At 42.0% G+C, this 24,027-nt stretch overlaps 1 protein-coding gene across 1 annotated transcript in view; it reads left to right on the forward strand.

Annotated features, from left to right (window-relative positions):
- Positions 1 to 24,027, forward strand: part of ANO4 (anoctamin 4) — a 92,980-nt gene that overhangs the window by 27,517 nt on the left and 41,436 nt on the right. The window contains exons 3-4 of the mRNA XM_069973228.1: positions 22,086 to 22,286; positions 23,043 to 23,179. Coding sequence (XP_069829329.1) covers positions 22,086 to 22,286; positions 23,043 to 23,179 — 338 coding nt within the window. The remainder of the gene's footprint in view (positions 1 to 22,085; positions 22,287 to 23,042; positions 23,180 to 24,027) is intronic.

Raw genomic sequence — 24,027 nt, forward strand, 5'->3', positions numbered from 1 at the left:
TTTTCCCCAAGAAAAAGCACTGTCAGCAAATAAATGGATTAAGGTTTTGAGTTATGGGTCATGGAAAGAAAATAGAAATTAAGATCAGAACCTTCTGTTTATAGGGGCATAATCAGAAATACTTCCCCTGTAATTGAGTCTCTTTAAATTCCTACTCTTGAGGTTTTTATTCCTTCACTTTTTTTGTAATCCCTTCTCTGTAACTATATAATATAGGGGTGGTAGAACGCATGCGTTTTTAGATGGGAGGGGGGGGGGGAATAAGAACCAATATCTGTGATTTATTTATTGCACCTTTACATGGCTCAATTATTACTGCAGCCAGGACATGCGAATGATCAATTTCATACAATAGATTCAATCTGCCAACGAATAAGCATTTGCTTGTACATCAGCTGATTACAGGCCCAATTAGACAGCCTTACTCACATTCACAAGATATTTGTCTCTTGTAAAATGGTCTCAGTCTCAGCTACCACAGTGTGATTTGAGGCCCAGTGCTGGATTTGTTCTTTTTTCTTTTCAAATATATATATATTTTTTTTCATTATTGAAAATCCTGGTGGTTGGTGTACCTTAAATTCCCTTTTTTTTCCGGTAAATATAGTTTTATTAGATGGAAAATTCCAACGGATCTCCTAAGTTAGCACAGAAAAATTAAATATATATACATATCCATGTTGAACAAGCTTATCATAGTTAAGAAAGGAGAATCAAAAAAATAAAGGTTGGTCCATAACACCAAGTCAAAATCACATACAACAAAGCTCACTGAGCCTAATAGACATAATGATAAAACCAGTATCCAACATTGGCAGGAATGGTCCCAAAGAGATCCATGAGAAATTTGTAATAGAAACGGAAGACAAAAAACTAAATTCGGGATGACTAGACTGGGGAGAGAAGAGAAGAAACAAAAAACACAAAACAAAACAAAAAACCACAGAAGACGCATCAACATAAGGGTACACAAACAAGGGAAAGAGACAGGACAAATGGGGAGATAGTGCTTTACCTGTGATACACCACTATAATAAAGAGAAAAAAAAAAAAAAAGGGGGAAAAGGGGTGGGATTAGAAATTATTAGGTAGGGCAAGTTATACGGTATGGTGGGAAATCCACGCAGCTAGATCTCCAGAACCACTAAAGGAGTCCCATGAGAACCATGTTTTGGTAAACAATGTTCTATCACGATCATCCTCAGCCGATAGTTCTTCCATACGTCTAATGGAGAGGAGGCAGTCTAAGAAGTCCCCGAGAGAAGGAGGACTAATCTTCTTCCATTTACGGGGAATTGCCTGCCTAGGGCATGCAAGAAATGTCGCAATAGGCCTTTTTTGAATTTTTGCAGGGAACCCTCTCGCAAAGACAGAAGAGCTAATTCCATTGAAGGCCGGGTAGACACCGAACATACTCTATCATATAAGGCAAACACCAATCGCCAAAAAGGTTTTATCGCCCGGAAGGACCACCATATATGTTCCATATTACCCCTTCCACTCCCACAACGCCAACAACAGGGGTCAACCGCAGGGAACATTTTGTGCAATCTCTCTGGACAATAATACCACTGGGAAAGAATCTTATAGTTCTTTTCTTGGGCATAGCTTGATAAGGAGGATTTGTGTACAAGTTGAAAGACACTATTCCACTCCTCCTCACGCAAACCTCGTCCCAATACCATCTCCCACCTGGCAACGAATGGAGGTGTATATGCATGGTCCTTAAGGTTCAGAAATAAGCTATATAATAGGGAAATAGTGTGTTCAGGAGTTTCAGGGTCAATGCACAACTGTTCAAAGTCAGTTAGGGTATGAATGGCGCCCCAGCTGTCTTTGAACGTAAAGGAAAAGACTACGTAATTGTTCATAGAGTAACCACTCAGATGATTGTAGGATGCCCGTTTCGACAAATTCTGCAAATGGGCGTATGCCTTCAATCGAGCAAACATACCTCAAATGAAGATCAGTAATATTTACCACAGAGCGCATAAACCTAGCAGTTAATTCGGGGGTCAAGATCCCTGTACCAATGACAGGAGTTAGGGGACCCGGCCTAAAAAAAAGCTTATGAGTTAGAGCAAACCTGTCACTGAACCCTACAAGTGTCCTGATCAATGTTGGAGAATTTCCCAACTAAGGCCTATTTCCCGCTGCACACCACAAGAAAGTTAGGGGAGGACCCACTGATAAGTCATCCAATAATGACACCCATTGCTTAGAGGCTCTATTGTGGAATAAGTCTAGAAGGCAGGTGCCCAACACTGCTTGATGATATATTTTAAAGTCCGGAGCACCCACTCCCCCTTTTAATTTAGGCCTGGCAAGAAGCCTATAAGGCAACCGGGCTCTTTTATATCCCCAAATAAACCTCCAAGCAATGGTCTTAAGTCTTTTCAGGAAGGCTCCTATCGGAACCATAGGGAGGGTTTGGAAGAAATACAGCACCCGTGGTAGTATATCCATTTTTACTGCTGCTATTCTCCCAAACCATGAAAGATTCACTTGACGCCATTTATCTAGGTCTTTCTCTATATCTCGAAGTAAAGGAAGGAAATTATTAGAAAAGAGGGGAGCCGAGTCTTGGGTTATGTGGATACCTAGGTACTTCAAGGAACTCGATTGGCACTTGAAGGAGAATGTAGAGCGTAAATGGGACACGACAGGGTCAGGGAGAGATATGTTAAGGAATTCAGATTTGGCTGCGTTTATTTTAAAATTACTTACTGCGCCGTATGATCTTATTTCAGCAAGAATATTAGGGATGCTAACTAATGGTTGTGAAACAAACAATAGGACATCGTCCGCAAACATAGCTAATTTATGTTCTTTTCCACCCACTACAGGCCATGTATATTATCGTTGTCTCTGATAGCAGCTGCAAAAAATTCCATTACTAGGATATAAAGGAGTGGGGATAGGGGGCATCCCTGTCTTGTCCCGTTTAGTATCGGAAAGGGAGATGAAAGGGACCCATTTACCCTAACCTGGGCTGACGCAAGGCAGACTCCAGGAATCCCCAGTGCACCCTGTCAAAAGCCTTCTCGGCATCAAGGGACAGGATGCACAGGGGAATACCCGCCGCTCCGGCTCTCTCCACCAAAGTAAGGGCACGAATCGTGTTATCCCGTGCCTCTCTCTGTCTCACAAATCCCACCTGATCATTGGAAATAAATAAATGCATAAAAGGGCTCAGTCTTTGGGCCAAAATTTTAGAATATAATTTTATGTCAAGGTTAATCAGGGATATGGGTCTAAAATTGCTACATATATCCGGGGGCTTCCCAGGTTTAGGGAGGACTGTGATATGTGCTAATAGGGCTGAAAAGGGAAACGAACCCCCACCCAAAACGTCATTAAAGGCAGAGAGAAGCACGGGAGAAAACAGGCCCCCGAGAGTCTTATAGGACCCGGCCGAATATCCATCCGGACCCGAGCTTTTCCCATTTTTAGGAGTTTTAATAACTTCCTCAAGTTCTATAGCCGAAATATCCTTCTCCATGGATTCCTGAATTTCGTTGGGGAGCTTAGGAATCGGGTGAGCCTCCAAATATGCTTGGAACTTGGCCTGCAAGGCTGAGCTAGATAATGTGGCAAATTTGCCTTGTATAGAATAGAGGGTAGCATAATAATCCCGAAACATATTTAGAATATCTTTCATGGCATGCTTCTTAGTGCCCCGTGGGTCGCGTAAAAAAGGAACGTAGGGAATACACAGCCTAGGGTGAAGTGCCCTTGAGAGTAATCGACCACTTTTGTCCCCAGACACATAATAGCGGGCCTTGATTTTAGATCTAAAACACGCCGATTTTTGATCCAATATCTGAGTCAATTTGGCTCTCGATACTGCCAAGTCCGCATTTGTGCCAGGAGACAAAGAGCGCTTATGTCTTAACTCCAAGTCGGCTATCTTCTCTAGGAGCTTACGGATACCTTCCCCACGTTCCTTCTTAAGGCGCGACCCATGAGAGATAAGGATCCCCCGTAACACTGCTTTGAGCGCCTCCCACTTTGTTGGAGCTGGAGTATTATCAGTAGCATGGGTATCCTTAAAGTCCGCTATGGCTTTTTTTAGGTCAGCTAGGCATGGGACATCAGACAAGAGATTTTCATTGAGTCTCCAAGTGAATGATTTCCTTGCCCCACCTTATAGAGCAAGGGATCCACCCACCGGCGAGTGATCCGACCACAACAGCCCCTCTATAGTGGCCGAGGGGGAATAGTCTAGAAGAGTTTGAGAGAGAAAAAGTAAGTCAATCCTACTATAAGTGGAGTGCACCGGGGAATAGAAGCTATAATCTTTATCATTTGGGTGTAATGCGCGCCACATATCTATCAATCGCAATTTGTGAAGCATGACCTGAATCTTACGTGTTGCCAGGTGAGAGAGGGAGGACTTACCCGAAGATGAATCCATTTTAGGATCAAGCACTAGATTAAAGTCTCCACCCAAGATTATAGGGAGAGATTCCGCAAACTGCTCCAAGCGGGTCAGACAGCGTCTAGCAAAGGTCACCTGCCCTAGATTGGGGAAATAGACATTTGCCAACACATAATGGCGGCCCTGCCAGGAGACCTTGAGGAAGAGAAATCTGCCAGCAGGATCTGTAAAAGAGGAAAGAACATCAGGGATAAACGATCTGTGAAAAGCAACAGAAACCCCTTTAGATTTGCCCTCCGGGTTAGGGGCATGAGACCATGTTGGGTAGTAGTGTGATTCACATTTAGGTACATGACCTGTTTTAAAGTGGGTTTCCTGCAAAAATACGATCATTGCTCTCTTCTTATGGAGAGAGTAAGAGATCTGCCTACGTCTCTCGGGGATATTCAATCCCTTCACATTGAAGGTACAGAAGCTGAAGACACCCATCATAAATCAGAGACAAGGTGTCCTAGAAGCACAGGTAGAGCACAAACACACAAACATGCAAGGGTCACGAGTAAGGTATGACACAAAAGGGAAGGCAAGAAGGAGAAAGGAAAAAATACATAAGGGGGCAAGAACGAAGACAAAAACATGCAAGACTGAAGGGACAGGGACAGAATGAAAATAATAAACCAATCAGCTCGGGATAAGGCTGTAAGGACAAACATGGCTAAATCCACCACTAGTGGTAGTAGTGTAAACACAATGCACTTGCCAAAAGGCGAGCAGAGCCTCTAGAGGCGTGGAAGCCCAAACAGATAAACCCACGGCAACTCCCTCCCTCCCCCAACCCCCAACTAAATCACAATAATACTCCAAGAGTGTGCAAATATATAGAGGCACAAAAATATGTAACTAATATGAATGAAGTAAAATAAAGAAGGCATTTCTCCGAAATAACATAGAGAGATAACTAGACATTTAGAACAAAAAAACATGTCAAAACGATGGAATAGAAAGAAAAAGACTCCTTATAACCAGCATGAAATATAACCACACGAAAAAGGCCAGATTGCCGTATAGTAAGGCACAAACACAGTCCATGTTCCAGATTGGATTCCTCAGCCAAGTCCCGATTCCTCGGATGCAGGGCCATCACGACTACCACGGCGTCTTCTCCTTCGCACTGGAGTCCAGTCTGAGAAAGTCGCGCCTGAGTCTCCCAGCAGCAACGGTGGTGCAGGCCAATCCGGGAGTTGTACCACTGGCAGGCCGAAGATGCTCAAAAACGTGGGAAGATCACCAAGTTGTCGAAAAGTTCCAGATACTCCATCCTTGTGAGCCCGGAGATTAAAGGGGAAACCCCATCTATAGGCAATGCCATTGGACTTTAGAATGTCCACTAGGGGTCGCAGTGCTCTCCGCAGTTGTAGCGTACGGGCAGACAAGTCTGGCAATAGCGTTATAGGTGTGCCGTCATGCTCTATGGCGCCTTTCTCTCTCGCAGCCAGCATAATGGCGTCCTTGATTATAAAAGTGAATCCGACATATGATATCACGTGGCCGCCCATTAGGCGGAGGTTTGGGCCCTAGAGCTCGGTGGATTCTGTCCAGTTCTATCTTATCAGACCCATCTGTGGCCAACAGCATGGCAAATATAGATTGCGCAGCAGCCTCGAGATCAGTCACCGACTCGGGTAAACCACGTATTCTTGTTTCACTAAGATTTCTTCTATTTTAACCGACTGGTATTGTATAACAGTGCGGTGAGCAGTCAGCTGGGATGTAAGGTCTCCCTGCACCTTATCCACCTCGTCAAACCGTGCACCAATATCATGCTTTAAAGTACGCAGTTCTTTTTTTATAAGTGGCTTCTATACGGTTAACGCAGTGTTCAAAGTCCTGCTTTGTGCGGAGCGATTTAATGTACCTTCCCAGGTCTCTCAGACTCCACTCCTCATCCTCCGAGTCAGGGAAGGGATCCCGTCGCTGCCCTGGAGAGACTGACCGTTGGCTGTCGGAGGCATGCGGCGAGGCAGGCCGTGAGGTCCGCGTCGCCATCTTGGATCCCGTGCTGGCTGTTCTTGAGCGCTGCAAAGCGGGAAAGAATTGCTGAATGCCAGGTGTTTCAAGTTCAGAAGGAGCCAGGTTCTTCCCTCTACTCTTTCCCATGCCTTCGGAACCGGTTAGTGCCTCTATTATGGGGTTTGGGTGAGCAATGGGAGGTATGGGCCCAGGAGCTCTTCAGCCGCGCTGCTCACTCCGCCATAGGCAAGCCACGCCCCCCTCAACTTTCCTTTTTTAACATACATCATGAGGTATTTATAGTGTTAGTAATTAACATTAGTCAATAAAAACTGGTGCATATTAATTAAGCAGCATTGTCACCCTCTTTTTTAGGACAGGCCAGATTGTTTATAGGCATTTGGCCCAATCTTCTCATAAACATTCCTTTAATTTGCCCCAAACATAGTACATGTGAATACAGAGTAGTGCACATGACGTCACATCAGACCCTAAAATAAATGAAAGCCTAGACTCCAAAATTAATTCAAACCCTAAAATTAATCCAGACTTCAAACTTAAAATTAGCCACAAAACCCAAAAATAAATCAGATGCCAGTGAGTTTCCTCTGTAAGAACTTAAACAGCTTACTCCTAACTAGTCCTTGGTTAGCCCCCACATATTAGTTAGGCGGACTGTAATGGATTGCATTATTAATAAAGAGTGTGGCTGCTGTGACCTTTTCATTTTATCATTGGCATTTCAGTGGTCAGACTGATCAGACATTTGAGGCATATAACTTAAATATGACTAATATAGATGGTAATATAATATTGTATTAGTGTAAGTGGGAGGAATGAAGATTGTACTGGTGAACCTGATGAGGGGATCCAGCTGATGTAGTGTGAGACAGTTAAGCGGGTAAGGAATAACACAGGTGCTTTTTGCTTAGCAAATCCCTTAGTTTTCTACATTGTATGTCTGGTTCATTCTTTATTGGGGAGCCTGGTCCAGGGATTTAGTTCCCCTGGTCTGCTTTTCTAGTTTACCAGGGCAGTTTTACCACCGTGTGAAATGGGCAACCGAACAGGGCACAGACAGCTAGGGAACCCCCTGGACCACACTCAACAGTGATCGATAGCACCTCCCCACTAATGACTTTTTTTAGAGAGTCTCATAAAATTCTCCTAGGTGAAGGATAAGGTGCTGGACATTAATGACAACCCTCAACTTTTTCTGAGTATCATACAGCTGTAAAATTTGAGTTTGCCACCCCGCTTTGCACTGGAGAATGCCTATGAACCAGACTTTGGCAACCACTGCCTATGAGAGCTATGGAGCTGTGATATTTCATTTTCCAATGTGCAATATATCCTTGACATCTCTGGGGAACACATTAGGCAAGCGCTTAAAGTGCCTGTTCCGCGAATGTCAGGCAGGAAGCTCCTGGGAATTTGGCTTCCCTGCTTTTATACTGGATTGGTTTTCCCCATAAGTATATGAATTATAGACACTGCAGCATGCTGCATTACTTGTGGTTTTGTTTCTTTTGTTCCTTTTTCCCCATTGGTTTAAATTTCCTCAAAATTGTTTGCATGGTAAGTACCCATTTTTCTTGAACTAGTTCTTGAAAGTAACTCTGCAAACCTGAGTTCATTTAATACTTTGCTCAGTGTTGTTGTTTTTGTCATTCTGAACTGTCAAAGGAACAGAATAACTCAAAAAATAGTGGCACTGGATACATTACATGATGGATATGTAGTTATGTACATTACCCAATGGACTTCATTTATTTAAATGGGGTCCATTGGGTTTCCAGCATTTTACTGTATGAACATATTAGGAGTGAAGGAATTGTTGTTTATAAAATTCCTTCATAATATAAGTGAACTTTTTAATTAGTTAGGCCAAAAGATTTAATAACGTTCAATGGGAATATGCCAGTGTGAACAGCAAGACCTGAGGGAAAAGTGCATGACTTCTCTCTGGTCTCTGAGTCATGTACTGTACCAACTAGGCACAATAGTGGCCCGGACTTGTCTCATTTATGTTTTAGGCAGCAGACAATCACAGCTCATTTTGAGAAATAATAGCTGTGATTGGTCGCTATCTGAGACTGACAGATTGACAGACTGATAAATCTCAACCAGCCTGTCAGTTTGTACATTGGATGTATCGTAATCCCTGGCACAGCCCAGACTTACAAATATCTTTTCATGACCTAACAGAAATTCTCTTTTTCTTTTTACCTTTAAACCTTTGATTTCAGAAGAAAAACAAGACATTATAAAAAAAACATGTACCCCTCATTTTCTGACACTTATGTCAGCTTATTACAAGGTAACTTGTATAACTATCGCTTCAAATGTATTTGTTCTGATCTTTTGTTTGATTAAGTGGCACAATTATAATTTGTATGAGCCTTTTACATTTCCAGATACAGTATGTCATTATAGATAAATCGTTCTTCCTACATGCTTTCCTGTATAATATGCTGCCACAGCTGTCACTTTTTCCTTTTTTTCACGATAACTGTTACCTGTTTAGTTTGAGCTGTTCATAACGGATCCGATAATCATGTTCCCCAGTTTATACAGTCTAAAAGGCAGAGATGATGATGTAAGAGGAAAGCATATTTTCTTATTGTGATTACATCAAACTACCCCACTGTGATTATGGGGGTAAGTTGGGAGGCAGGGCACTGCACAGGAGTAAAGCCCAATTTACATAGTTACGTAGTTTATACGGTTGAAAAAGACCCATGTCCATCAAGTTCAACCAAGGAGGGGATGGATGCAGGGAAGGGGGGTATACAAGGAGGGGATGGATACAGGGAAGGGGACAGCTGAGGATAGGTTCTATACATATGCATTTATGTTATTTTAGTCTAAGACCTTATCTAGGCCTGTTTTGAAGCCCTCTACTGTTTTTGCTGTGACCAGCAATTCTCACTGTTCTCATGGTAAAGAAGGCTTGTCGCCTCCGGAGATTGAACCTTCTTTTCTCCAGTCGGAGGCAGTGCCCCCTTGTCCTTTGAGGGGGTTTTACCTGGAACATCTTTTCCCCATATTTCTTGTAGGGGCCATTTATATATTTAAATAAATTAATCATATCTCCCCTTAAACGTCTCTTCTTTTATACATTAGTATTAGGTTATGTTCCCACAATGTAAAAATAAGGGCAAATAACGTCTGCTGTTGCAAAACAATGGCCGCAGCTCAGAGGCTTTCATAGACTTCTATTGGAGTGTCCATACCGCAGTTGCAGACCGCATTACAACCAGTCCTATTTTTTTCCATTGCGGATTGCGGATCTCCAAAAATAGAGGACGTGAGAATTCCACCATAGAAATTAACAGGTTACAAAGTACTCTGTATTTGCGGATCTGCAAATACAGAGAATTTATGCGGACGTCCGAATAAGGCCTTAGGCTATGTTCCCACTTAGGGAACATAGCAAGGAAAGGCGGCCATCTTGTAATATAGACGACCCTATATAATGATCATGATCATTATTAGCAGCCATCTATATTACTAGACGGCCTTCTTTCCCTGCTATATTCCTAAGGGGGAACGTAGCCTTAAGGGGAAAAAGCTGTTTCGATGCCTAAGTGCTGTTCTGAGAAGCATCGTCTATTTGTACATGTCAGCTAGTCATATGATCATCCACAGTATGTCATATACTGTATTGGGTTTGTGTGTACAAACATTTTTTCTTTAATGTAGTACATTAATATATAAGAAAAACTGACGTTTCCCCCCTTATTTCACAGCCATATTTTGCTTTTACTGTGTGTAAACCTAGCATTAACCATTACTGAAAAACAGAGGCATTGATTATGGTGCAGTGTATTTTATCTATGTCATTTCTGCATGACTGGCTGAAGGACACGGTTTGTTTTGAAAGCCGACGCTCTGTAATATTGATGAGCCATGAAATGGTGCTGAAAATCTATTTAACTAAATTCAACAGGCAGAAGCCTTCTGAACGTCCCTGTTAGATGATAGCTGTTGGGATGCTTGATGTAGTGTGTACTTCAGTAAATGATATGATATAGGAATTGGGTGCTTCTTTTTGTGTAGAAATGTCCACAGTGTCAGAAATAAAATAACATAACATACTTTGGTTCAATAGCGGCTGACTGATCTATATCTGCAGGAGACACACATTGACGGGTATCATTACACGCCGCTTGCCGTATATATTCAGCTGATTGTAGTCATTACCTTGCTCTTAAATTATAATTTATTTTCTTACAATGTGCCATATGCATTCATTCTCTGCCAACTGTATGGTCTGCAAATGTAAGCAACTTATAATAAGCAGCTGATTATACTGTGTAATGATCAATAGTAGTGAGTATACAATGGAGAGCAAGGAGCCATCAACCAGGCTGTATGTGCAGCCTCAGTATTAATGTAATGGCCTGCGTGTTTCCCTTTCAATCCATTTGTTGATTTCATGCCTGCACTGCAGAGACTGGAATCTAATGTGGGAAGAAATCGGTGGTGTCAGCGGGACCAAATGGATTTAACAAGAGTATTGAGCATTAGTAAGAAATTACTAAGTAAGTTATATATTATACAGTTATAGGGATGTGATCTTTATGGGTATATTGGTGTACTATGTAAATTTTATTTATGTGCTCCTGTAACCGCTTCCTGACCCTTTCGGCTTACAGGGTCTTACAGCCTGACCCTGTACTGTGACAGGGGACAAAAAGACTTTCCACATTTGGCCAGTTGCTGTGAAAGCCTATGACATCAGCGTTGACATCACAGGGCTTCCCCCAGCAGAGTCTGCACAGAGGAATGCAGAGAAGATGCAATTTGTTTTTTTTTATTACATGCTTGACTATACAGATAAGTGGTAACAGTGATCTAATGGGCTGTTATCAGTGATCTGCATAGTTCCACAACAGGGAACTAATGTGCTCCCTTCTAGCCTGTGCCTTCATAGCAATTAAAATAAATTGAAATATAAAAACGTTGAAAAAAAATGAGAAAAAACAATTAAATAGTCCCCTTCCCAAAAGAGATTGCACATTGCATTGTTCCTGTGCCAATGTACAATGTGCCAAACATAAAATCACCCGTGCCTACTAATTTTAGTTTCCTATTCTCCAGCTCTATCCACTTTTGCAGTTCCTAAAAGTTTTCTGGTCACTGTCACTCATGTACAGAGGCTACATATAATGCTAAAGGCCTCCATAACTGATGGCCAAACAATTGTTTGGCTGCCAGTTATCCCTGCCGCCCACTGGCTGTCCTCACCACACACAGGAATGCACGTCAGGGCCGAGTGTTCCTGTGTTCTCTATGGGGAAGGGTAAGTCATTGTGAGAGAGCTCTGGATGCGGCTTATATCTCTGAATTAAGGGGTGGGCCATGATTTTAAATAAATGTTGACCCAATCACCACCAACATCATCTGTCGGAGGTTGTTCTAGACTGCCCCATGCACCTTATACCAACATAAGTTTAAAGGACAACTCCCGCGGGACCCCAAAAAAAAAAAAAAACACAGACACACACAGACACCATACTCACCATCTCTCCGGTGACGATCGCCACTCGATTCGCCCGCCGTCCGCCTCTCCGTCGCCGCCTTCCGCCATCCAGCGATGTCTCCAACTTCCGGGTCCAGGGGATGGAAAAGGCTGCCAGTGCGCTTGCGCACCGGCAGCCTTTTCATTGGCTGGAGCGCATCACATGGCTTCCAGCAAGCTCAGCCAATCAGGGCTGAGCAAGCTGGAAGCCATGTGATGCGCTCCAGCCAATGAAAAGGCTGCTGGTGCGCATGTGCACCAGCAGCCTTTTCATCCCCATTCACTTTGCATGAAGACGCCGAGGAGGAAGAAGACCCGGACCGCCCCTCGGCTCTGACGTCGTCGTCACCAGATGCCGCCCCGGAGAAGAGGACCGTGACGATCGTAATAGGTAATGTATAAATTCCTTAACTTCCGGGGTGGGGGGTCGGGGGTCCGAAAGTGGGGGACGGGGGCCAGGCCGGGTATTTAACCACATTACAAAGTTATATAACTTTGTAATGTGTGTTAAATGAGCAAAAAAAAAATTTTGTGGGAGTTGTCCTTTAAGGTATGTGGGGACCTTTCGGGTAGGCAATATATTTAAAGCAAAAATCAAGCCTTTGGGGGAGATTTATCAAACATGGTGTAAAGCAGTGATTTTCAACCTTTTTTGAGCCGTGGCACGCTTTTTATACCTAACAAATCCCGGGGCACACCACCAACCAAAATGGCACAAAATGACACTAAAACAGTACATATTATACATATAGTTAAGAATATATACTTATATACTTCTCCCCCCTGCTTCTCTCCACCATACTTCTCTCCTGTGCTTCTCTCCACCATACTTCTCTCCCGCCTGCTTCTCTCCACCAAACTTCTCTCCCCCCTGCTTCTCTCCGCTGTTTCTCTCCCCCATCCCCATGTTTCTCTCCCCCATCCCCAGGTTTCTCTCCCCCATGCTTCTCTCCCTGTCTCTCCCCCCCCTGTTTCTCCCCCATGCTTCTCTCCCCCATCCCCAGGTTTCTCTCCCCCATCCCCATGTTTCTCTCCCCCATTGTTTTCTCCTGTTTCTCTCCCCCATCCCCAGGTTTCTCTCCCCCCCTTCCTCCTTACCTCCTCCGAGATGGTCGCCGCTGCTGTCCGCCTCACCTACTGGCCGCCCGTAGGGCCCGGACGTGCTCCTCCAATCAGCGGAGACCGGAAGCGTGGTGCGTTGTGGCAGGCCGTAGCGCACACGTTGATTGAATGCGTGCATCACGGCCCACCGCAGTGCACCACGCTCCCGGTCTCCGCTGATTGGATAGGAGGAGCACGTCCGGGCTCTACAGGTGGCCAGTAGGTGAGGCGGACAGCAGCAGCGGGGCGATCTGCAGGGGCACCATAGTTTTCCCGCGGCACACCTGACCACCCGACACTGGTTGAAAATCACTGGTGTAAAGTGACACTGGCTCAGTTGCCCCTAGCAACCAATCAGATTCCACCTTTCATTCCTCACAGACTCTTTGGAAAATGAAAGATGGGATCTGATTGGTTGCTAGGGGCAACTGAGCCAGTTTCACTTTACACCATGTTTGATAAATCTCTCCCTTTTGTCTTTGGTTTTATAGAGACATCACACATTATACACATAATTGTCATCATCATATACAGAAGAACTAGGGGATTAATTTTTTAGGTAAAAATTAATGAAAAAAAATAGCATTAGGCTATGTTCACACAACATTTTTTCAGCTCCATTTAAAATGATGTACGTCCGTTATTCAATACACTGTGTGCATTGGACGTCCGTCTTCCTATTGACTTCAATGCATTGCCATTCCAGCCAGTTAAATAGCGTAAAAAAACTGATGTTTTTTTAAATATGAAAATCTGGCGCCTTCTTAATATTTTTGACATTGTGTGAACATAGCCTTAAACCATTATATGGATTAGAAAGCGAAATAGGTAATGCAAAACAAAACAAAACAGAAAAACACCTTTATGCCCCTATGTTCACACCAAAATACAGATGTAATTGTGAGTGAAAATAAAACAATATAACAAAATGCAGGTGGTAAATTATTTGCATGTTACGGCCATGTTTTTACCTCATACAGCCATGTTTTGGTATTATTTTACCCTATGAAGATGAATTTTGGCTCTGGTCACAAAGGAGCAAGACACCCTGGTCATGAAGACGTTATTATCCTTCATCCTAAGCCCACCTTCCCTCTTAACTATCAAAAATATATAATAACAATTAAGATAATGTCAGGATAGTTGTAGTGTATGTACAGTAAGATAAAACTGCATTCAATTTTATTTTACATTTCGCTAAGGAATTTGTTGACACGATGAAGTATTTTTAGCTTTTATAGTTATTGGCAATATTAGGAGATAGGCAAGCAGTTTTATTCTTTATGGTTTTTCATGTGATAGAGCCAACTTCATACTGTAATTTCCCAAAGGATCAGTTTTTTTTTCTCAGTATTAGAGTTTCATTGAACCAGGACATTTAGTGTTTATTGTACAGTAATGGATTAGTAATGATCAGTTGGTATTATAAAAAAATATATATATATATTTATCCATATCAATCAGCCATTAACACCTAACAGCGTATTGCATCTATTAAACCGCAAGCATATTCACATATATGAGATACACAGCCAAAATTAGCTGCAGCATAAACATGATAAAATCATCTTAAAGGGTTAGAGGTGGCGGGGAAGCCGAAAACAGCTGAAGTGTGGTAGTCATGTAATTTGTGTAACTCCCATTGACTTCAATGGGATTTGTGCAAATAGTGTAGCCCTGTGAGCTTTGCAATTTAGTACAGTAGCTTCAGAAGCTATGTAAACAATATAGCTTGCATGGTCATATGGATTTCACAACAAAGTGCCCACTGTTCTTTGGCTTCCTGGCTACAAATAGGTCAGTGGGAGAGGGAAGCCTCTTTAGGAGATGGGAATATTCCTTAATGGTGCGTTCACACCTACAGGATCTGCAGCTGATTTTCTGCAGCAGATTTCATTTAAATAACTGAACACAGCATAAAATCTGCTGCAGATCTGCTGCCGTTTATTTACTGCAGTGTGCAAGTGACCCAGTGTTCTCTTACATGCTGCAACACAAAAAAGGGTTAATAAAGAAGACAATTAGCTCTCTCCTTCCTACTCCTGCACTGATAACCCCTGACCTCTGCAGGAACTCAGAGAACAGAGGTCAGAGGGTATCAGAGTAGTCAGGCAGAGAGCTAATTGTCTTCTATATTAACCCTTTTTTTGTGTTGCAGCATGTTAGAGAACACTGGGTCACTTACACACTGCAGTAAATAAGGGGTTAAGCAAAAGGACACAGGAGGCTCTTATCTTCCCTGGGCCCCCTCCCTCCACAAGCTCCATAGCAACCGCCTTCCCTGCCTCTATGGTAGCTATGCCACTGCTACACAGTAAATAAAGTTTGTCTCCATTCATTGTGTAGTGGTTGCGATGTGTAACTGCAGCTCAGGAGACAAACTCCACTCATGTCTAATGTAGTTGGCAAACAGTTAATCGGAAGGGGCACCAGGTGCCAACACCCCGTCGGTTAGTGACTAATGAGGTATAAGTCCATTTTGTCCAGAAAACCCTTTTAAATGGGTTGTCCAATAGAGAATGTATTTTAATATATACCATTATTGAATCCTTAGTGAAGTCAATAGAGAGGATCTTTGGTTCTGGACTTGGAGGTTACAAACAGCACCTTTCACTCTTGAGGACCTGTCCATGAATTTGATGGGCATTATGAAAATGCTTTTCCATGTGGCCCTGCAAGGAAAGTAAACAATTGCTGAAAGGTTTCTGTACAAATGATAACTGGAGGTCTTATTCCAAGGCAGATCAATACATGAAAATAAAGCAAAAGTAATATAATAAAAACATTCGAAAAATGAAGTTTACTTTTAAAAACAAGGTCTAAAAAAAATATATCAATGTTCTTTATGGCATCCAACTAGACTCCACTTTTGAGCTTTCCATCACAGGATTGAAAAATGTAATAAATTATTAGATTGTCTTCTATAGGCAACATTACAACTTTTATTAAAACAGAGCCCATTTATGTTTTGCTCTCCTCACAGATTTTTTGGGGGATCCTGTTTGCTGTGAATGAATTAAGATACTCTTGTTTCTGGATGTACATGATCATTTGAAATGTATTAAGGGTAGCTTCACACATAACAGATCCGCAGCGGATTTGATGCTGTGAATTTGCAGCGAAATCTGTTGTGGATCCACTGCCATGTATTTTCTATGAAAATACATATTTGCAGTGGGATTGACATCCCGCTGCGAGTATGTAGAATAACCCCCTCGGCGGCTGGAGCATAAATTACAGTGACAGAGCGCATCCCATCCTCCGGCCCGCACAGACCAATGAAAGGAGATCTCAAGTTGTGCAGACATAATCAAGCTCCCCTCCAGTTTGCTCAGCGCTGCTGCTGCCAGGCACGGCTCTTTCCTCCTAGTAAGCGGCTCTGGACGCTGCACACACCGCTCCAGCTTGCTTTTGGGGGGACGTGCAGACGCTGCGGATCCGTTATATGTAAAGCTACCCTAAAGGAGTATTCCACTCAAACATGACTTTTGATATGTTGCTGCCCATGGTGAGACTAACAATTCCTTCCATACTTTTTATTATCTATTTAGTCTCCTTCCCCTAGTTCTCAGCTGCTGCTTTCTGCTGAAGACATCAAAATCTGTGTGTGAGCCTTTCTCTCCATCTCCCCCTCCCCCCCCTCCCTTCTGAAATAGCTGATGTAAACAAGTACCTGGCGGGCTTTATCTGCAACTTTGTAGCTGCTTTGTAATGCTGAGAGGGATAATCACAGTGAGTTCATCAGCAACTTGACCACCTCAGAACAACCCTCCTAGAAGCTACAGTGTTGGAAAGAAGCTACAGTGTTGCAGATAAAACCTGCTAGGGACTTGTTTACAGCTGTCTCAGAAGGGAAGGGGGAGGAGGGGGAGACAGAGAGAAAAGCTCACACAGATTTTTGTGTCTACAGCAGAAAGCAGCAGCTGAGAACTGGGAGAAGGAGACTGAATAGATAATAACATATGGAAGGAATTGTTAGTCCCACTGTGGGCAGCAACATATCACAAGTTATGTTTGAGTGGAATACCCCTTTAAGCCTAATGCTGTGTTTACAGGGAGCGATAATTCACCCAATCGATCGTTTAACGATTTTGAAGAAACAGTTTGGTTTTTATAACGATCAGCGTTTAGACAAATAAATCGTTAGAATAATCGTTAGAAAAATCTGGGAGACCATTCACATGGAAACCTGATGATGACAAGGCTGGCTTCTGCTTAAAAAGGAGTTGTATTCTGGAACATTAAGAAAACATATTTTCATATTGTATTATCCGAAATGCTTGTATGAAAAGGGAGCTAATACTTGCAAAAAAAAAAAAAAAAAAAAAAGTCTAACCGGAGTATTCCATAAAGGACAAACAGCTTTGATCAATCCTTTTTTCTTTTGTTGTTGTTGGTTTTAGTGGATTTCAGGTCTCTCAGAGTCAAGTTGATCAAATGAGGACCTGCTGCTGGGGAAAATCTTTGAAGCATTGTAGGTTGCTTATTAAAATCAATGGGCATTTATTGATTCTGGACATTGTGGACATATGCTATGTTCCAGAGCCCACCACTAACTGCAGGGCTCGGATTTAGCTTAGTATGCCATGGGAAGATGTATACCAGAGGCTATGTAAGCAGATTAACCTTTTTATCGCAAGGGACATACAGTAGTCTTGAAAAACAAATTGTATGCTGTGTCATCATAGTGTTGGTTGAAGTGTATAAGCACGATCAACTTTCTGCGTCTTCTAGTAGTAATTGTCCAGTGTTAGAACTGATGTCTATGCAATGATAATGTACAGTATCTAATACATTAACAAAATCACAGTTACAAAAGTTAATTAAAACCATGAAATATACTTAAAAATACACTTAAAAGAATAAAAAGACACTGTTAATAGGCTGTATCTGGAATTACTTGAATGTCTGTGTACCAGGTAAAGCCCATGGACAAGAATGGGCAGTTTCTGAAAAATAAAAACTCTCCTTCTATTAATTCTGTGCACCAACATTACTGACCTTTCTATAGTATTTGTTTTATTAAGCACATGTATTCATTAAATAATTCTTAAGCATCTTTTCTTAGAAGTCTAGGTTGTGCGGAACCCCTGTTATTCCTCTTAGAAATATATGAATACATTGAAAACTGGGTATTGCAATTTTCTTTATCAAACAGGTGTATCCCTACACACTCTGGCACTGTCAGTACTGATTGGATAATGATCATTTGTGTTGGGACACACTCTTTTGACAAGGAGAATAGGAATGTCCACTTGTCATTTAATTAAAATTATCTATGTTGAATCACAGAGATGTGACATAACTCAGAGTTCTAAAAAAATGCTTCAGAATTGTTATTCATGGGGAATACAAGTATTTAGAATAACTAGCAGCTCAGAAAGGCCTCTTTGGAGGGTAAAGAGACTGCAGAATCCTTAAAGGGGTATTCCACTCTGCTAAATACATGTTAAATCATCCCTGCTCCTGAAGACTAACAATTCATTCAATACATGTCATTACCTTTTCTTTCTCCTTCCCCAGTTCTTAGCCAGCCTGCTATCTGGTGAAGACACAGAAAATTGTATCTGAGCTGTTCACTCTGTCTCCCCTCCCTTCCGAGACGGCTCATGTAAACAGTGTCCCTGGCCCTCTGATTCTGCACTGTTTCTGCACACTTTGAAGTCGGAAGGGTTAATCACAGTATGGTAACAAGTAACTTGACCTTAGATTTATTGTCCCGCATTACACCAGGGAAACTGTTTACATGAGCCCTCTTGGAAAGAAGGGGGGAGGATGGTGAGATGGAGTGAACAGCTTAGACACAGTTTTTTGTGTCTTCAGTAGAAAGCAGCAGGTTGTATATTAGTTGCCTAGCACATTAAAAAAAGTATCCTTCATGATATAATTCAACCTAAGTAAAGCAAATTACCATCTTAGGGTAGCTTTCCACACACTGTATTGCAGCAGAATTGATGCTGCGGATCCGCAGCAGATCTACAGCAGATTTGATCTAAGTAACTGAACACAGCATCAAATCTGCACCATCAGATCTGCTGCGGATACTGTACGTGTGAATGCAGCCTATAACAATAAAATAGCAGCCTTATCCCCAGGAATGTACCATAACCAATAATATAAAGCTTAGCATAACTACAACTCCTATAATGACAAAAAAAAAATATTTTAGAGATCTGAACAGCATTGTATGCAGTATTATTCTGTCTGTCCAAATGAGATGACCATAACAGAACCCCAACAGGGCCAAGTGCTGTTTATAACTGTGTTATACTTTCACAATAGCTATACAAATAGGAAAGGAATTAGCATTTTGACAACTATTAAGTAGGTAGAGTTGTAGTTTATCTTTTCCTTTCCATTGACCTGAGCCAAGCAGAAGACCCCATCTATTTCATCTTAAACATCATCTAAAAAATAAGTATAAATAATTCCAGCGCGCTAAAGATTGAGAGTAACTGTACCTGTCACTTTAAAAGGAAAGAAATATATTTACAAGCTCAGTAAATATATGGATGGTCAAGGCTAACTTGAATCCCTTCATCAGCATGACAAAACAGTTTACAATGCTCAGTAAATCTCTGTTAGAATAATGCTGTAGACTCAGCTCATTGTGCTGCTATGCAGGCATTAGTTGTAACCTTTTCTGGACATTAAAATATAAACTGCTGCAAGAAATGGCTATTGAAGAATATTGGGAAAACCTTGCATTAGAGGAATGGATTTCTTTGGCACTGGGTACAACTGACGGATGTCCAGGTCACATTGAAGCAGTGTTCTCCTCCTCACCACCGTAACACTTTTATTTTTTCATCTACAGGGCTTGTTGGGGGCTAATTTTTTGCGCCATGATCTATAGATTTTATTGACACCATACTGGTATGGATGGGAGTGTTTCATCACTTTTAAATAAAAAAGTAATCTGATATATGACCGGAAAATTCTAAATATTCTAAAATAATTTTATTTTATTTTTTTTTAACTTTTTTTGTGAAATGGGAAAGGGGGGTGATTTAAACTTTTATTGGGGCAGGGGTTTTGTAATATTTTTACTAACATTTTTTCTTTCCTTTTTTTTATTTTTTTTACACACACTTTTTAAGCAATCATTAGATATAAGCATACACTGATCAATGCTATGACATTGCGTAGCATTGATCAGTGAGATTGATGCCTGAGGCAGACTCTAGATGCAGATCGCCAATCCAGAACAGAGGTAAGTATTTTTTTCTCCTGTTACTGCTCCTGTCACTACCCTTTAACATTATAGAATGTAGAGTTTAAGGAGTTAATTGTGGGCAGCAGCAGTCATTATGCCCAGCTGCTGGCACATTAATGTGTTTGGTGCTGCAGTGCTGCACACATTAAAGAAGACCTGTCTCCCCCCCCCCCCCCCCACGTGCCAGGACAGAGCCCGGTCGACCCCCCGGTGCAGACCCATATACTCACTGCTTCCGAGAAGTCCCGCTCCTGGACCCGCTCCCGCTGCCAAGATATCTCCGTCTGAAGCGGTGCACACGCTCCCAGAGATGAGTCTGATGCCCATAGAGAATGACTGGAACCGTCATTCTCTCTGGGCATCGGACTCATCTCTGGGAGCGCACGCACGGCTTTGGACGGAGATATCTCGGCAGCGGGAGCGGGTCCAGGAGCGAGACCTCTCGGAAGCGGTGAGTGTATGGGTCTGCACCGGGGGGTTGGCGGGGCTCTGTCCCGGCACAGGGGTTGACAGGTCTCCTTTAAAGATCCCTTCATGTCAGGAATGTATATATACATTCCTACTGCATGGGCATGGAGCCAGAAAATTGAATTACCCCTGCTCGCTGCTAGGTGTAGATTAGCCAAATTTATTAGAAGACACCCACCTTCTAAAAAAGTGTACGCTAACCAATTAAAGACTGACGTATATAATACCAGTCTTAAGACCCTATTACACCGAGAGATTATTGGCCAAATCATGCAGCTATCTCCCCATGTAATAGAACCAGGGATCAGAGGATGATCAAGCAAACGGTTGCTCGTCAGCTCATCGCTGGTCAGCATTTTGAAAAATAACCCACCACCAGCCACACATCTCTCCGTATAATAAGAGATGCCAACAGCTGGTTACAGGAAAGGGCTGCATAAACAATCGATCAAGCAGATCAGCAGCGCAGGTCAGGCCATGTAATATGGCCTATATTCGACCTTCCCTGTAAGACCACCAGTAGGAAGACACCCCTCCTAATTATTGAGTTCTGATGTTGCAGCCCCAACTATTGCAAACACATGCATACAATCCAGCATACAACCATGTCATCTTCTTGGCATTGGCTGTGCTATGGGTTTTTACTAAGGAGCTCAGTAACTGTAAACAGAGGACTATCGTAGGATTTTACACAAATTCTGAATCGCAGTCTAATAGATGAAACAGGGTAAGGCAAATTCCCAGAGAATGCAACCTACCATATGGTTTACTGTCTAATATGGGGAAGGATTGGTAATGGCATGGGGATGTTTTAGGCTATGATTATTATTACCAGTGAAGGGTGATTTTAATGCCACAACATGCAAAGATATTTTCAACATTTTTCCACCACAACTTGTGCACAAAGTTTGTTGTGACCTCAGCCCCCTTGAACAACTGATTGGCGAATATGTTGAATTTCCTGGCATACTCAGATTCTACATTAGTAATGACATTGTAATTGTAGCATTTTAATCATAGTAATCTCATAGATTGTATGCCCTTGTGGGCAGGGTCTTCTATCCCCATGTACCAGTCTGCCATTTATCTTATTCATGTAATGTGTTTTGATCTTGTAATGTTCCTATGTTGTATAACACTCTGGAATCAGGGGTGCTTTATAAATAAATCATAATAAATAATAATTGTACACAGCAATATTGATGCCTACAGGACCCTATTGACTTACATCGGCCCTTGTTGAGATCTGTCATGTGACTGATTTGGCATTTTGTGCAGAATGTAGCCAGATCCCCAAACAGTATAAAGTTAGCATGTACTTACTGTTATTCTTTGAGAATGCCCTATAAACACTGTAATCCATAAATATTTTCTCTTCTTAGGAATAAGTATATCCATTCATGGGTCTAAAAATCAACTGCAGATTCATCAAAGGAAAAGTGTGGCGAGTAATTCTGTGCCGAACGATCACATAGTGGTGCGACATTCCTCTCTGCCTCCCCTCAGAAGGGCAATAAGGATGGAGGCTACATCTTCTGGCAAGTGCGCCCTCTCTAATGGAAATGCAGAGATTCATTATCCAGGTAGGTTACTCTCTCTCTCTGTCTGTCCATCTATGAATACCACATACTGTATATTGTATTTACTGCACAGATCAATGTAACTATTATTCCCCCATACAGTGGTAGATAATAACAGTATTCCACTCACTTCCCTACTCTGATTCTATTCACAAATAATGCCCAATGGTACCCTCTCCCTAATATAACCCCCTCCCATGCTCTAATGTAATGTTGCCACTGTGCCTTATACAACAATAATAATGACTCCAATGCAGTAATAATGCCCATTTAAACCCAAGTGATAGTTCCCCATGCAGTAATAATGCCACCTCTACCACTATACAACATAATAATGCCCTCTTGTGTCCCGGAATAATAATAATAATAATAATAATAATTATAATAATAATAATGCAACATGTGCCCCCCAGACAGAAAATATGTCCCCTGTGCCCCACTCTATACAGTAGTTAGTTTTCATACCGTATGTCCCACTGTTGTTAGGCTGTATACCTACCTCCCCCCTCTGTACTTCTTCTCCCATACTGTATACCTCCCTCCCCCCTCTGTACTTCTTCTCCCATACTGTATACCTTCCTCCCCCTCTGTACTTCTTCTCCCATACTGTATACCTTCCTCCCCCTCTGTACTTCTTCTCCCATACTGTATATTGTACTTAAACCTACAGTTGGTCTGATAACATTGTGATGCTCTAGGGACAACAATTCGTATTATAATAAATGTAATATAATATTATCATCATGCATTTCTTTTTAGGTGTTAAAGACATAAATATATTTTTTGATGACCTGGAAGCTGCAAACAGTCCCTCCAAAGATGATGACTCTCTGCTGCATGCTGGTAATTTGACAAGTATGTCAGACGAAGTCAGCAGATTAGATGCAGAGGGAGAGGTAAGAAGTTCTGTTTATTTTAAATATCTTTTATAAAAGGTCAGAGAGAGAGGAATGGATATGACGCAGCTATGGAATATGTAAAGCACCAGCCATAACATTAAAACTACCATCCTAATATTATACTAATTACCATAAAATAAGCTCTGACTCATGAAGGCATTGACTACACAAGCACCTGAAGGTACAAAGGACACCTCTCATTGTGAAAGACGTGACAGATCACTTTTACGAACAATTCATGAATTCAGTGTAATGTTCCCCCACAAATCTGCTGAATGCTGGAGGTCTGGGCGTTGTTCTGCCATTGATGTCCAAAAGTACAGAATCTTTTAAAGAGAACCTGTTAGCATTTCTGACTTTGCAATAATATAAAATACTTCAATGCCCCATAAAATACCAGTTCTTTAGCACTTTTCCTCAAGCTCTGCTTTGTTCTGTCCCTTTATCATTCCTCTCATATATTCATCTCATTCATCTTGTCAGTGGTGTGTCCCTTCAGTTGGATACTGTCAACACTGAATGGCATAAAGGGGCATAAGGGTACTTTCTTGCTCCAGCATGACTGTGCCCCTGTGCCTAAAGTAAGGTCCTTAAAGGGTACCTGTCACAGAGACAAATCAAAAGTGTAGATCTGTCGGCATCTTAATGTTCAACTTCAAGCCATGAATAATCAGAAGAACAAGTCGGGAGAAGTACATCCTAGCTCTGTGCTAGCTGATCTGGAAGAACTCCCAGTTCAAGTCTATTGGACTGTCCAGGTCTCATAGACACAGGGCGGGGAGAGGAGCATGCGGCAGAAAGGGTCTGAACATTCCCTAGGACATGTCAAAAGTTTTTATTAGTGA

Source organism: Dendropsophus ebraccatus, chromosome 1, assembly GCF_027789765.1.
Source record: "Dendropsophus ebraccatus isolate aDenEbr1 chromosome 1, aDenEbr1.pat, whole genome shotgun sequence".
In the NCBI taxonomy this organism is placed as follows: Eukaryota; Metazoa; Chordata; class Amphibia; order Anura; family Hylidae; genus Dendropsophus; species Dendropsophus ebraccatus.